This window comes from Pangasianodon hypophthalmus, chromosome 12, assembly GCF_027358585.1.
Source record: "Pangasianodon hypophthalmus isolate fPanHyp1 chromosome 12, fPanHyp1.pri, whole genome shotgun sequence".
Taxonomy (NCBI): Eukaryota; Metazoa; Chordata; class Actinopteri; order Siluriformes; family Pangasiidae; genus Pangasianodon; species Pangasianodon hypophthalmus.
The window spans coordinates 20,963,205-20,979,431 of record NC_069721.1 but is presented as its reverse complement, the minus strand read 5'-3'; the positions used below and the strand labels follow the sequence as shown (position 1 = coordinate 20,979,431).

General features: G+C 38.6%; 1 protein-coding gene across 1 annotated transcript; it reads left to right on the top strand.

The window, feature by feature from the left end:
• The first annotated feature begins 3,253 nt into the window (after window positions 1-3,253).
• LOC113527657 (SLAM family member 7-like) lies at window positions 3,254-10,439 on the top strand. The gene is made up of 5 exons (XM_034309581.2): window positions 3,254-3,670; window positions 4,027-4,305; window positions 4,553-4,783; window positions 4,913-5,059; window positions 6,033-10,439. The coding sequence occupies exons 1-5, from the start codon at window positions 3,607-3,609 to the stop codon at window positions 6,053-6,055; spliced, it is 744 nt and encodes a 247-aa protein (XP_034165472.2). The 5' UTR covers window positions 3,254-3,606; the 3' UTR covers window positions 6,056-10,439.
• The last annotated feature ends 5,788 nt before the right edge of the window (window positions 10,440-16,227 follow it).

Genomic DNA, 16,227 nt, shown 5'->3' with positions numbered 1-16,227 from the left:
GTCTGAGGCATGAGTGAACCTAAACCAGTCCAATATAAATACACCTTCTTTGTTGCTAAAAATCATTTGAGCACCCTCTTGTGGTCAGTTTTTCAGGAATTACTCACAATTTTACTACGAATTAAAAAAAAAAATCAGTATCATGTAAACTCCATAACATATCATTTAAATCTTTTAAAATAATGTTCATCATTGGTAGACACAAGTGGGATTTTAGTTTCAGACTCTCAAAAAAATTCTCAAGCATAAATAAATAAATAAATAAATAAATAAATAAATAAATAAATGAGCCAGACCATGTGTAAATTGTTCCACAACAAATTGTTGATTAAGAACATCTTGGAATATATTAAAATAATTTTTTAAAATTACAAAAACATTCAAAGATTTAATGTGTCTAAACTAAGAGAAGTTTAATCTAGAGAAGGTGCATCATATTGCCCAGACCGTTTTGGAGCAACGTTGCCAAACTTGAAAAAAAATCATAATGACCTGGGATTAGCAGACAATTTGCTATATAATAGCAACTACCCAGCCTCTCTAACATGTTAACTGTATCTGATTATCATTATCTATTTCTCTATCATTCTTCATTATTAATGATTATAATTATTCAAAAATATGTTACATGATCACTACAAACATGAGGTTAAAATGCCCAACTAGTGGGTGTTGTATAACAGTGCTCTGAACATTAACTTGTACAGGGAGTTTAGACATTTTATAGAGTATAAGATCATTGTTTTAAGCATAGAGGAGGCTTTGGGTCAGACTTTTTTATTTAGATTTTTTCTTTCAGATTGTGCTGAGATTTTGGTGCCTCAAAAATGTTGAACATCAAAAAAGTACAGTATACAATATGATATGGTCCTTTTAAGGGTGACAAAAAGATTTTAAAAAATCCCAAGTCATACCAACAACTAAAACAAAATCAGGTAAAGAAAACATTCTGAGTAAGTGCTGTGACTCACCATTTCAATGCTGTTTTAAAATACAACACAGTTTTAAAGAGACTAGTGAGTACCATCCAGAAGAGCAATGATGCATCTGCAATCATTTAAGGTGGAACAACAAATTCAAATAAGAAGCACAGAAATGCAACAGAGGACATAACAGTGTAATAAATACAGAGATATATAGACAGAGATGAGGCAGTGGATGCAGATGAATTAAACTGAAGCTGCAAACAGAGAAATGAAGCCCAAGCACCAGGTAAGTAAAGTAGTGGAGACAAAATAGCTGAAACAGCAAAAGGCAGACTCTGTTTCATTATATTTATTTGGCACCTTCATGAACTAATCTTGAAAATATATTTAGACGCCTATTTCACTGTAGAAATTAAATGTCTGTGTTGTTACTTTTAGCACTTTGCCAACCATACATCATTGTGTTTTGATGAGTTTTAATTGATTAATCATTTCAATCCGCTCACATTTGTTATGTTCAAGCTTCCTTTTCAGCTAACATTACATATTTTCTAATGGAAAGAGAGGTGATGTATTGCACACACACACAAGTGAAAGTACCCTTTTGCATTCAGACACAGAAGTGTTTCCATTTTCTCACTGTTTCCACAGCATACACTCTTACTGGGAGCCGAGCCCACCTGAAGATGGAGACATTCTGCCATGTTCAGTGACAGAAATGCATCCTGTGCTATATTTTGCATGAACACACCTCCAACTCAAAACAGAAAACTGAAACTGGTTTGTGCATTTGTCACTGAAATTCTTTAAAAGAACGATGAACACCAAAGGCAGTGTATCAGCCTTATTCCTCTGTTTCCTTCTTTCTTTCTATTAGGTAGGTCATGATTTTCTGTCTGCATAATCAATAATTTTAGTTTTCTATTTAAGCCCCATATCAGACTGGTCTTTGTGCTCTATTTGTCTTGATTTGAACTCTACATATAAATACAAAGTTTTCAATAGTGAAATCTGGCTCTTATGTACTTACAGTATTGTGACATCAAGTGAGGTTTTTTTTTGTTTTAATCACCATTACACCTCCACCAGCCTGGACTGTTGACACAAGCCATGGATTCATGCTGTTGGCACCAAATTCTGACCCTACAATCTGTGTGCTTCAGCAGAAATCGAGATTCATCAGACCAAGCTACATTTTTCCAGTCTTCAGCTGTCCAGTTTTGGTGAGCCTGTGCCCACTGCAGCCTCAGCTTTCTGCTCTTGGCTGACAGAAATGGAACCCAATGTGGTCTTGTGCTGTTGTAGGACATCCGCCTCAAGGTTCTGAGATGCTTTTCTGCTCACCACAATTGTATAGAGTGGTTATCTGAGTTACTGTATCCTTTCTGTCAGCTTGAAATGGTCTGGCCATTCTCTATTGACCTCTCTTATTAACAACACATTTTCATCGATAGAACTGGCACTCACTGTTTTTTTTTTTTCTTTATTGCACCATTCTGAATAAACTCAAGAGACTATTGTGCATAAAAATCCCAGGAGATCAGCAGTTATAGAAATACTCAAACCAGCCCATCTGGCACCAACAATCATGCCAAGGTCAAAATCACTGAGATCACATTTTTTCCCCAATCTGATGGTTGATGTGAACATTACCTGGAGCTGCTGGCCCACATCTGCATGATTTTATGCATTGCACTGCTGCCACACGATCGGCTGATTAGATAATAGCATGAAAGTGTAGGTGTACAATTGTTCCTAATAAAGTGCTCGGTGAGTGTGTGTGTGTGTGTGTATATATATGTATATGTATATATGTATGTATACAGTCAGGTCCGGAAGTATTTGGACAATGACAGAGTTTTTGTGATTTTTGCCTTTATACACCACCACAATGGATTTGAAATAAAACAATCAAGATGTGATCAAAGTGTAGACTTTCAGCTTTATTTTAAGAGGTTCCACAAAAATATGGTATTTACCATTTAGGAATTACAGCCATTTTAAGCAAAGTGCTTCCATTTTCAGGGGCTCAAAGGTATTTGGACAATTGACTGACAAGAAGTTAATTGACCAGGTGCGGTCCATTCCCTCGTTCCCGTTCCCATTCCCATTCCCAGTGTCCACAAGTCACAACAAAGCTCTAACAGACTTGCAAAAAAGAATTAACACAAACTCTGAAAACAATGCTAAAACTGAGTGAAGGGATAACGCATATTTTTGAAAACGGTTTTTGAAAACGCCGCCGTTATCGTCTCCATGTAAACACCCAATACGGGAATCTTTGGGAACGGTGACGTCATGCGCGTGCGCAGTACGTGTCTATTGTAAAGGCATTAAGCGTGATAAACATACACGACAATGGCGGAGTACATGGTAGTGTTGTTGCTGCTCAAGAGTTTGCTAACGCTTCTTCAGCAAAGTGTGGATTTACTTCACCAATATTACAACCAACTAACAAGGTGACAGCGCCAACTACTGGCCTGGCATACGTAATACAGCGTTTTTGGCCGTTATCGCGGATATGGATAAACGCGAAACGTTTTGAAAACGTTGTCGTGTATACGTGAAACTTTTTGAAAACGCAAGAGAAAAACTTTTCCGTTTTTGACTACATCGTTGTCGTGTAAACGTAGCCTGAAACTCTTTCCTTCATTTGTCACTGATTTTTTTGAGAAGAAAGATGAACACCCAGGGCAGTGTTACAGTCTTAGTCGTCTGTTTCCTGACACTATTTGCCTTAACAGGTAGGTCAAGATTTTCCAATTAGTCTTTATTTGAATTGTAGATATGTATGAGTGCAGAGTTTACAATAGTGAAATCTGCCTCTTATGTACTTACTGTATTGTGACACTGAGTGAGTTTTTTTTTTTATCAGTTACTTAGCATAAGTGAATGATTTCATCTTAGTTTGCCATGAAGTTGTGATTAAGTTTGTGATTATTGTTTCAAGACACTACTAGTGGTTTCTAGTAAAAATTCATCAGACACATGGTTGTGTGTTTGCATGTGTCTAGGATTAAAACATTACATTGTTTTGGACTGTCAATTTTAAGTGAATTTCATTATGGCTTTAAAATGTTTGTACAATTTTTATCCACAGACTGTAGCACATGTCAGACCAATATATTAGAAGGGAGCAGTCTCACCTTTAAACTGACTGACACGCAGCTTAAAGATGATGATCGATTCACTATAAAAAAAGATGGTAAAATACTAGTCCCCAGAAGGAATAGGAAACAAAAGGGACCGGGGATTGTGAAAGATAAGTTCCTGGAGCTCCAACCTGTGAAACTGAGCGATTCTGGGACATACAGTGTTGAGGTTTTTGATGTGAACGGCAACACATTAAAATCTTACTCAGAAAGCGTCTGTGTTTATGGTAAGACATTTGGGATTATAAATGTTATTTTGCTGAAAATATCTTTCTCACTTTTAAATGATGTGATGAAAATTTACAGTTACTGTCATGACAAATTTAGATCTCTTACACCATATCTCCAGTGCAATATTATTTAATTTTAAAATAATGCTTAATATTTACTATTGAAAATACATACATGTGAAATGAGTTATAATGCTGAATACGGCATGAATATCCTCATGATGCTGTCCTTCCCTTTTACCAGCAAAAGTCCCCAAGCCAAGAGTGAATATTACATGTCAGGATGAGAAGGTTGACTTAAGATGTGATGTTGAAGGTGGCAAAAATATATCTTTCAGCTGGTACAAAAATGGGAAAGATTTAAAGAAGACTGTATTAAACTTCTCAACAAATATTGAGGAGAACAAATCAAACTATACATGTACTGCACAGAATCCAGCTCATAACAGCACAAGTGATCCAGTGGAAGAAGCATGTAAGTATTTTTCATGCATCTTTATTTTTCAGCAGTTTCTATATGGATCTTAAACATTTATCTCTTGAACTGATGATATTATGCTATACAATCTCATTAATGAAAGATAATGATTGGAATGTTGCTCAGGTTTCAAGTCTGCTACACTCTTTGGCTTTGACCTTTGGATCATGGTGGGCCTCGTAGCTGGTGGAGGAGGTCTCGTACTGGTATTGATAACTGTGCTGGTGACTGTTGCCTGTCGTGCCTGTAAACGCAGAGAGAAACAACAGCGAGGTAAGTTCAAGCTTAGATTTTGTGAAATGATTATTATTTCCAATAATAATTTTTATAGTAGTATAACTGCCTATATATGCAGTTATACTACTATAATGTGGTTAACTAAGTATAACTGCACGGACAGGAAATCCCAGCAGAAACTGCTGATATAAATCATCCTCTGACACAGCTAGAGAAACCTTACATGTTAGGAAAGACAAACTTGTATGTATTCCTAAGCATAAACAAATATATAACTTTTAACTTTTAAAAAAGGCATTCAGATGCATTCAGGTCATTATATATATATATATATATATATATATATATATATATATATATATATATATATATATATATATATATAAGGGTCAAACATATATATAATGTGTGTGTGTGTGTGTGTGTATTTGGATAAATTCAATAAGAATTGTCTATTGACATGCCTGATCAGAAAGATATATTTATAGTGTGATGTAGACAATATATATTCAGATTTGCATTTATATATTCAGAGTTATAACTATATATTCAGATTTCATATAATTATTTCCTGTTTGGCCCTTCATAAAATATATGTGTGTGTGTGTGTATATGTATGTGTATATACACACATACCTATATACACACACACATATAGCATAATGGTAGAGGTAGTAAAAGATCAGTATAGTATACAAAGTTTACCAGTTAACAGACATACACAGGCTTCAATGCTTTTTTTGAACAATGAAAGTAAATAAATCTGTGTAATAAATGTGCAAAATAATATATCTGTGTATGATTTTACACTATTTTAATTATGTACCAATTCTTAAAATTCATACGTGTGAATGAGCGGGCAAATCAGTTGAATTTGCTGAGAGTGGCATGGCACAGAATCTTATTGGACAAAATAACCCAGATTCTCTATTTAAGAAGCAGTAAGATTTAGAGCTCTTTTCTACACCTGTCTTTTTACACCTAGACTAATGCAATGCTTTGTTTACAGAATTACCAAAATCCACAATATAAAGCAACTCGTCCAAGGTGCTGCAGTCAGAGTGTTAACACGTACAAGAAAGCGAGAATAAGATGCACTGTTCTGAGCATCATTGCACTGGCTGCCTATAAATAATTCTGTTGCAGTTTGGTTTTTATGGTCAAGCACTGGCTACTTTCATGTTCTACTAATAAAGGGGAAAAAAAGACAGCAGCAGCTGAAGCAGCTTTCTGTCACTATGCACCAAAGATGTTTATAACATCAATATCCAGCAGATGCCTACCATTATATTAATAATGTAAAAAAAAAAACAGCTAATAAAACAAATCATTGTACTGTATAAAACAGTATTGTTCATTTCCATTTCTATTTTCCTTTATATTTTAATCCTCTACACTTTTTTCATTTCTTTATTTCTGTGTATTATGAGATGTTTTACATATTGCTATGAGATCCAACACAATTCTAGTTTTCTCTAAATGCACACATGCATGTGTGTGTAAGTTCATTACATCCATGTACAAGTGCACCACTTCTCTGTGTCATTTTGAAAAAAAAAAAACAGCAGGATTCGGCCACTCTTCCATGGTGGTGATATTTGTGAAAACCCCATTTTGTAAAGTAAATAAATTGAACCAGAAATATTTTTTCTCATTTTGTTTTACATGTTGAAAAACTGAAATCTGTGCAGTTGATTACATATTAGCATTGTTTTCATTGTTTTCTGCTAATTCTGTTTGCACAACTATTAGAAACCTTTGTTGTGACCTCTGGACACTGTTGCCAGGTCTGTGGGTTTCCTGCCAAATTGGGCTCATTTGAAAATGCAGTCAAAGGTCACAGGTCGCCTTTTTTTCTTTTTTCGGATATGTTCAGAATTTATCACGGCTGCCAAAAAATTTTAAACAGCTGAAAAGCAAAACTAATTGTCATATCAGTTTATATTCTGAGTATTTATTGTTTTAAATTCAATTCAATTCAATTTTATTTGTATAGTGCTTTTAACAATGGACATTGTCACAAAGCAGCTTTACAGAAATAAATGGATTCACAAAAAAATATATTGTAAATATGTGAATTTATCCCTAATGAGCAAGCCAGAGGTGACGGTGGCAAGGAAAAACTCCCTGAGACAATAAGAGGAAGAAACCTTGAGAGGACCTTAAATATCTGGCAACATAAAAACAGGCACACACATTTAATATATGTGCTACAGCTAAGGAGAGAGAAAGTGGGTGGCGAGTTTGACATCAGGTTATCGGTTGAAAGTTTTTGTCCTGACTAAATTGAAAGGTGGGTGAATGTGTGCAAGTCAACACTGGCAAAACCATTTCAAATAATTTTAAATGGAAAACATAACACAAGCTGTCAAATGAGAGAAGACAGAGAGTGAGATGGAAAGCCATCAAGAAAGTGAGCAAGAGAAAGAGAGTGAGCAAGAGAGAGAGATACACAGAAGGTGAAGAGAAAGTTGGCTAGCTAGCTAGAAGATTATCAGCTAATAAACCAGGTAAATGGGGGAAATATGGGAGATGGTGTTGTAAAGACTGGGTGTGAAAAAAGGGACTGATGAAATGGATAAAAAGTGTCCTATATACAATAAACTAAATACACTAAAGTGTAAAAACATGCTCTTGGGAGCACGTGCCTATATCACTATATCAACAGAAAGCTGCAAAAGCTATCATGATTTTAAATTGGATTAAGACATTTAATTGCATTTAAGACAGGCTGCTTACATATCCATGATTTTAGTTACCAATATTTCATTAAATATTTCATTCAAAACACAATCAATAATTGATCAATATAATATGATATAATAACTACCCAGCCTCTTTCATACATTCATTGTATCCGATTATGATTCTTCTATTTTTCTATCAGTATAAATTATTAATAATATAATTATTCATAAATGCATTACATATTAATTATAAATATTAGGTTAAAATGTCCAGCTAGTTGTTGTCTTAGAAAGTGATTGTCGTCGTAGTAGGGTAGTGCCAAAAGACGCAGACCTACAATACCCATCAGCCACTGCACAGCACATGACACATCACACACCATGAGAGATCAAGTGCACCTGAATCATGCTGTGGGATAACGAGCACTTGTATTTAAGTCCTGTCTTGTATAGTACCCTTTGTCAAGCTTTTGCTGTTGTTCTGTGTGTGCCATGCTGTCACTTCTCGTTAGTATGATTCTTGCCTTGTATCTATAGTCCATGTTTATGGTGCTTATGCTCACCATTTGGTTTGTTTGGTTTGTACTTTTTTTAATAAATTATCTGCATTTGGATCCGCCTCCATTACCAATTCCTGACAGTTGTCAGTAGTCGTTTTGGAGCTACTGTACTAATGAGAGGTTCGAACTGAGAAATTCAGTTTAATTAGTTTGTCTGTGTGAGCAGTAGCTGGTTGGAGCGGTTTACATTTCATAGCTCATGAAGTCTTACAATCGTTTGGCGTGCTATTCATGCACTGAGTCATTCTACCAAACGGGTGCCATTTGGGTCCGCAACGTTTGATGAGATGTTTAAGGCACAAAAATGTCCTAAAGTGTGTTTCCAAAGCTTAAAGTTATTAATTCAAGTGTTCTTGTTAACATGATATATGATAAAACACTATTCTTAAAGAGTAACATACTATTTTTTAATCATTCTTCATTAGTACATAGCCAATTTCACATGTCTGTGATGACCAACATGACATTTTTTCAAACTTTTATTATTTTCAGGATTATATGCGTGTCCCTGTTTACATAAGATATATTTATTCAAAATAAACCTTATTTTTTTGGTAAATATTTTATGATTTGTGTGTGTCCCTCAGTTAACTTACCACCCTGTCACACTAACTTGTTTCATCTATAATTAATGTACTGTTGCCTTAAATGACATCACAAAGCGGAAGTGACATCATTTGAGCCTTGCAGCCACCAAGAACAAAAGTGGGCAAGTACTGACATTCTTTTACATTGTTTATTTGTTGCTTTTTCATGTTAGGCAGGGTCCGTCAAGCTTAAACCAACCACCCCGTCGCGCAAAGTAGATAGGAAAAACTGTTTTTTATTAATTTTTTTTACATTATTAATGCAAATAAAATTAAATTTCAGATTGAATGCATGTATGCTAGGTGAGGAACTTGACCTCATGGGAGATCTGCGGCCATTTTGAGATGAAATTTACCACCCCGTCACATTTTTTATTGTGACAGGGTGGTAATGGATGTGATGGGGTGGTTCTGATTCCTGTTTGAATGTGAGGATGTGTGAAACTAAGGATTCTAATATAGGCTAATCAATTTTTAATCAATATTTTCTCTTAACTTAACCCTGTTTGGTTCATTCACTCACTCACTATATCACTCACACATGTATTACTCACTCATCTCTTTCATTCACTATCTCACACACTCACTATGTCACTTTCTCACTATCTCTTTTACTCACTCTTTCACTCACTCACTCACTCACTATCTGTGTTTAATGAATAATGTTATATTTTATAACATAATTGCAGATAGATCTGTCTCCATCATGGCTCCATTAAGCGCTGCTGAGAGACAACGGCGATACCGTGCACGTCGGGATGCTGATCCTGAGAGGAGGCAAAAATATCTAGAGAGTGAGCGTCAGAGATGGAAACGGGATGTAGAGCAAGGCAAAAAGAAGAAGATTAGTGATCTTAGTGAGCGAGGGAAGTGTCAGCTGCGTAAAAAGTGGAGGAAACAGAACAAGAACAGAAAAGAGAAAGCAGAGGCTAGGAAGCACAGTCTGGACATACCCAGTGCCCATGAGCTATATAAGGCCCTCACAGAAACATCTACAACTGTTAAGTTGTTTTATGTAGCATCCGAAGCAGTGGAGCAGGCAATGGAAAGGATGCCAGGCCAGATTCCACCAGTGCCATCTACAATGAAAACCCACCAAGTAGTCACATTCACTCCAGGAGAAATCCTTTACCGGGAAGTTAGTTGCATGTGCTTCACGCAAAAGCAGCTGAGATGTCAATGACAATGACCTTTATCCTGGGATCATCATGGATACAGATGAAACACATGCCCTTGTTAAATGTATGCACCGTGTTGGGGCCAACAGGTTCTTCTGGCCTCTAAGAGATGACTTCCTGTGGTATCTCTTTGATGATATGCTCGAAATCATTCAAGCACCACAGCCTGCGACATCCCGCCACATGATGCTCATTTCAGTTTTTCAGAGCATGAGCAAGTTTTCCATTACATCTTCTATTTTAATGTCTCCCCTCCCCCAGTTTTTAAATTTAAAACCAGCAGTTCATATAGAGAAACACTTTGTCCATACCACCCCGTCACATCACTTACCACCCCGTCACAGGGTCATTTTGTGAAAAGTTTATAGAAAGAAAATGAAATGTCACATAAATTAATGTTGAATGATGTTCTTATTATGTGGACTAATATAATAAATACAACTTTATTTGCATTTTTTAAGTGAATTTGTTTTTTCACTACAAAAAGTGAGGCCATTGAAATGTCAAATTCATTTTTCAAGATTAAATATGTAAGAATAAAAAAAATTAATTAAATTACACTCTCTATTGACACTCTACTATTAGGAAAACATAAAATATTTAAAATCTATTTCTTGTTTTACTACTCTAATGGCATACGTATTGTCCATAATGGGGTGGTACAAGAAAGGCGCCCTTGCCTGAAGAAAAACGATAATATTAATAAGGAGTTTGTGCCTGAGGCGGGAAAATATGTTTTTTGGAGGGTTAACATGTCTTTCGAGTTGTAGTCTTTTTTAAAGAAAGTTTGTTCTTAATGAAAATTTTGAAAATTGCAAAGTTGAAATGGCACCTGTTTCGTATAACGACTCCACTACTGACCACAAATACTAGAATGGCTGAATATGAAACTAACTTTAACACAGAAAAAGAGTTACAATGGCATGAAGCCTCTCTACACAGCCACACAACACACTCTGCTATGGATTGTTAACAAACAGAAGTGAGGATCTTCAAACAAAAGTCATGATGAAGCTTGTCTTAATAAAATCACTACAATAAAATACAAAGGTAGGTCCTTAAATTTAAGAAGTTGTGGTGTGCACATGAAAAGGACCGAGGCCAAGGCTAACTCTAAACAACGGGATTTTATTACAGCAATACCGCCGGACAACCCGAGTCTCTCTGCAATCATCTGAACTCTCTTAATCTCGCTCTATCTTATTACTTATCATGTTATTATAGTGCCACCTAGCAGTCATGTGCAGAATCACAGTGTTTCACAGAACACAACATCTTCCCTCTCTGTAAAGAACACAGTAACAAACACATTTCTACACGAACAGAATTATTGTCATAAGGCAGCAACAACAGTCACACAAGAAGACACATCAATATAACCATAATCATTATCTGGCAATAACAACTGAAATGAAATTATTTCACCTACATGAAACTTAGAACACTTGCAAAGGAATATGTTTGACCTTGTGTAAAAACAAAGCAAAAGCAATTCTATACACCTACTTCAACATCTCTGTTAATCACATTATGTAATCCTTATGCCACTTAGGTTTCGACCTCAAACGTGACTGTTCTGGAGGATTATTCAGAGTGGGTTGTGTCGAGGTTGGCGTAGTGGGAAGTGTTACAGTTGGAGTACAGTCCAGACCTCCACTCTCAGGTGCGGAGGCAGAACGAGCCAAATGTGTGGCATTCCATCTCTTCCCATCGCTTAGAAGAAAGGTGTTTGGTCCCACACACTTTTCCACAGGGAAGGGAGCAGAGAATTTAGGGTGTGCTTTAGGAGCTAAGTGAGGAATTCTGACCCTCACTTTCTCTCCTTGAGCAAATGATGGTGTATGTGCATGCCGCTTAGTGTCAGTGTACTGCTTCATCTTGGCTTGTTTCTTTTCCACCGTGTCATGGACAGATGTGTTTGGCACATGCGCAATGGGCAAAATGTCCAACTTGGCGAGGTTGAGGTAGTTGCATGCGGCGTAGCACGGTACACTTGAAGCCAGTTAGTCACAGCCTTCTTCCAGTGCTGTGACTGCAAGATGGCTGTTTGTATGCAGCCTTTCAGGGCACGATGGAACCTCTCGACTGCTCCATTGGCTGCGGGGTAGTACACGGATGTCCTGTTGTGCTGTATACCTCTAGTCCGTAGAAAGTCACAGAAGGTAGCCGATGTAAACTGCGTTCCATTATCAGTGACGATGGTTTCTGGATTCCCATGACGGCTGAAAACGGTAGTCAGGAAGTCTAAGACTGGCGGACAGGCAAAAGGCAAGTTCTGGCCACTTCGAATGGTAGTCAGTCAGAGTCACAGCATACCGACAATCAGGAACAGCAGTCTCAAATGGCTCTACAATATCAAGCCCAATTTCTTCCAGGGGCCGTCAGGGAGTGGAACAGGCTGTAGAGGAGCTGGGTAAGTGAGAGCTGTCTTATCATTGGACTGGCAAGAGATACAGGCAGATATGCAGGCCTGCACCTCTTAGTCCACCAGTAAAGGTCACGCAGACGTTGTTTAGTGCGTACAATACCCTGTACCAGGGCAAGGATGATCAGTGTGTGGCGCAATGAGACAGGCACCACGAGTCTGGCACCACGGAAGATGTAAAGACCCTGGACTGAAAACTCATCCCTCAGCTTATAGTAAGACGTTAGATTTTGGGCAACGGCACATATGGAGGGAGGCCACCCACGGCTGATCTGTTCCCGGAGAGCCACCATTTCTGAACAAGAAGAACAAGCATGGTCAAAATCAGAGACTGGAAGGGAACTCAGTGCTGAGGAAATCAGTGCTACCAGTTCTGGTTCCACATCTGTGGATGCATCTGCTGGCCCGTGCAGAGGGAGGCGGGAAAGGCAGTCCGCGGTGTGATTTTGTGAACCTGGTTTATAGACAACCTCATAGTCGAAACAAAGCAGGCGTGCCAACCAGCGAGCAATGCGCAATCCTGCTCTATTCATTCCCTTTGTAGTAAGCAATGTTGTAAGAGCTTGGTGGTCGGTACGTAAGGTAAAACGTTTACCCCACAAATATGTTCGCCACTTCTCCGTGGCCCACACACACGCGAGTGCCTCTTTTTCCACAATTGATTCCACAATTTACTCTCTGTCACCATCACAGTACGCGATGCAAAAGCCACTCGTTTCTCTGTGCCTGCCTCTTTGTCCTTGGCACACTCGTGCATGAGGGCTACCACCATTGCAAAATTTGGGATAAACTTCGAGTACCAGGATGCAAGACCCAAAAAGGATCGCAGAGCAGCAGCATCAGATGGTGGTGGCGCTTTAAGTATTGCATCAACATGCTCATGGTCAGGCAGAATACCATCTGCTGTGATGACATGACCAAGAAAGCGCAGTGTAGTCTGTCGAAAGTGGCACTTCTCATTGTTTAGGACCAGTCCAGCCCCTTTTAGTTTTAGCAGAACAGTATCGAGAGTCCGGTCGTGTTCATCAGCAGTGGCCCCATAGATGATTACATCGTCCAAATAGTTCTGGACACCAGGTACCCCTTCCAGGATGGTTGCCATCATCTTCTGGAACGCTGATGGAGCTGATGCGAGGCCATAAGGGTCCCTGCAAAATCGAAAGAGGCCTTTATGCGTAATAAAGGCCGTAATGTCCCTACTGTCCTTGTGGAGAGGTACCTGGTAGTATGCATTGGCAAGGTCGATAGTAGAGAAAATTTTAGCACCACGCAGGCTGGAAAGCAACTCGTATACATGTGGTAGTGGGTAACAGTCAGTGACCACAGCCTTGTTTGGCTCACGAAGATCCGCACACATTCGTATGTCTCCATTTTTTTTTGTAACTACAATGGGAGAAACCCAAGCAGAGGCATCAATTTCTTCTATGATGCCAGCATGAAGGAGGCGGTCAAGCTCAGTTGAGACAGCATCCATTACTGCGAATGGTAAACGCCGCAGTTTCTGACGTATGGGTTGGACTGTAGGATCAATTTTTACTTTATGTACGAACTGGTTTACACATCCTATCTCAGGTGGGGGTGCAAGGAAGGGTGCGGTCGCAGTTGTGGACAGGACAGGAGTGACTGTCATGGTTTCTGCAGTTGTGACTGTATCAGCATTAATAGAGAGATGCAAGCTACTGATTAAGTCCATACCTAATAATGCAGTGCCGTCCTCTACCACAAAGAATGTGGCTGGAGCGCTAGAATTTCCTACACGCACCTGAGCATGGAGACATCCAAATACTGGTATATGTGTTTGTGTGTAGGTCACAAGTCTAGCAGCAGGTGGAGATAATGGGGTGAGACTAAAATGTTGCTTGTAGATGTGGTGTGGCAGTATGAAGACAGCAGAGCCTGTATCTACAATAAGGCATATCTCCTTGGAAACGGAAGCAGGTGTCAGAATAGTAGCATCGCAAAACAGTCTTTTCGGGGCTTTATCAGAATTGTCCAAATACAGTATGGTTACATCAGGTAACTGCACCTCATGCACTTGGTGTGCTAGGAATGCTAGTTCGGACGGAACGGCATACACGGGCAAAATGACCCCTTTTGTTACAAGATTTGCATTGAGCATTTGCAGCAGGACATTGAGAGGAGTTGGCTAAGTGCTTATCAGAGCCACATCTAAAGCAGGACTTACGTGGGGCATGAGTGGTGGCATGAGGCTTAGCTGGGCGATGGGGCTGCTTGTTTGTAGTTTTGTGCGATTTGGAACACACAACCTGCACTGGGATTCCCCTTTCTGAGGCTCCTCTGTCTGAGACCATTTTTTTTAGCTTGATCAGCAGCCACTTCCATCTGCGTTGCAAGCATTACGGCTGTATCTAGTGTGAGGTCTGACTCCAGTAACAGCCTTTCTCTGATACTGTCACTACACAAATGTTCCAGTAACTGGTCTCGTATCATGTCGTAAGCTTTATCTTCAAAACCGCAAGTGGCAGCAAGGGCACGCAAAGCAGCTACATATTGCATGATAGTCTCGTGTGGAAATTGTGCACTTTTTCTGAATGCATAGCGTTCAACGACGACATTGACTTTTGGAGTGAAATGTTTCTCTAATGCACTGATAGCAGAGGCATACGTGTCACGTGTTTCAGGTAGAGCATAGAAAATCCGCTGCCCCTCCGTCCCTAAACAGTGGAGTAATGTAGCTCTTTTGTGGGCATCTGGCCAAGCATCCCCCATCGCATTAATCACTAATAAGTAGTTTTGAAACATCCGCAACCACATGTCGAAAGGCATAGACGGCTCCCCAGGGCAGGGAAGAAACATTGTAGGCGCCGGAACATTCACGGACAGTTATCCTCGTCGCCAATTTGTGGTGTGATGAAAAGGACCGAGGCCAAGGCTAACTCTAAACAATGGGGATTTTATTACAGCAATACCGCCGGACAACCCGAGTCTCTCTGCAATCATCTGAACTCTCTTAATCTCTCTCTATCTTATTACTTATCATGTTATTATAGTACCACCTAGCAGTCATGTGCAGAATCACAGTGTTTCACAGAACACAACAGAAGTCCAACTTCCAAAGGTTTTTTTTCTTTTTTTGTTTTCTTATTTTCTGTTGAAATAATGATAATCAGATATCTAATATCAAAACGGCACATGACTTTAGCTGCATGAGTTAGTCTCCCTCTCATTGCCAAAAACTAAACAATTAAATAAAAGCTAAATATGACCAACATACAACTAAACAAATCAGTGCACCTATTTAAATGAAATATTGAACTTGGACAAGTCAGCAGCAATATTGCTTTGAAAATATTATGATCGTTGGACTGAAAACTTATATATAATATATTTTCATGACTGTTGATTCATTTGGATGTCCCCATTGGTTAGGTTAGAGCTTAGGTTAGCCCATGCTCTGTCTACACTAACACAGGCCCAAACACAATCCACTCATATCCATGTGGTAATGGCTTTGGCCCAGGCAGAATCCAAACTACATTTATTTATTATACTTATATACAGAGATCGTAACAGTGAAAGTATAAGCACAGAGATGAGGCAGTGGATGCAGATGAAATGAACTGAAGCTACAAACAAAATGAAGCACCAGGTAAGTAAAGTAGGGTAGTTAAAGTAGTCAAGACAAAATAAATGAAACGGCAAAAGACAGAATCTTAATATCTTCAGTTTGCACCTTTATGAACTAATCTCAAAATCCATACAGACCCCTATTTCTTGGTAGAAATTAATTGTCTGTGTTTTGCAGT

Bases quoted from the DNA above. Each gene is read 5' to 3' on its own strand.
- LOC113527657 (XM_034309581.2), top strand. From the start codon at position 3,607: ATGAACACCCAGGGCAGTGTTACAGTCTTAGTCGTCTGTTTCCTGACA. The intron at 4,784-4,912 runs GTAAGTATTTTT...AATGTTGCTCAG, and splicing joins TGATCCAGTGGAAGAAGCAT to GTTTCAAGTCTGCTACACTC. The intron at 5,060-6,032 runs GTAAGTTCAAGC...CTTTGTTTACAG, and splicing joins CAGAGAGAAACAACAGCGAG to AATTACCAAAATCCACAATA.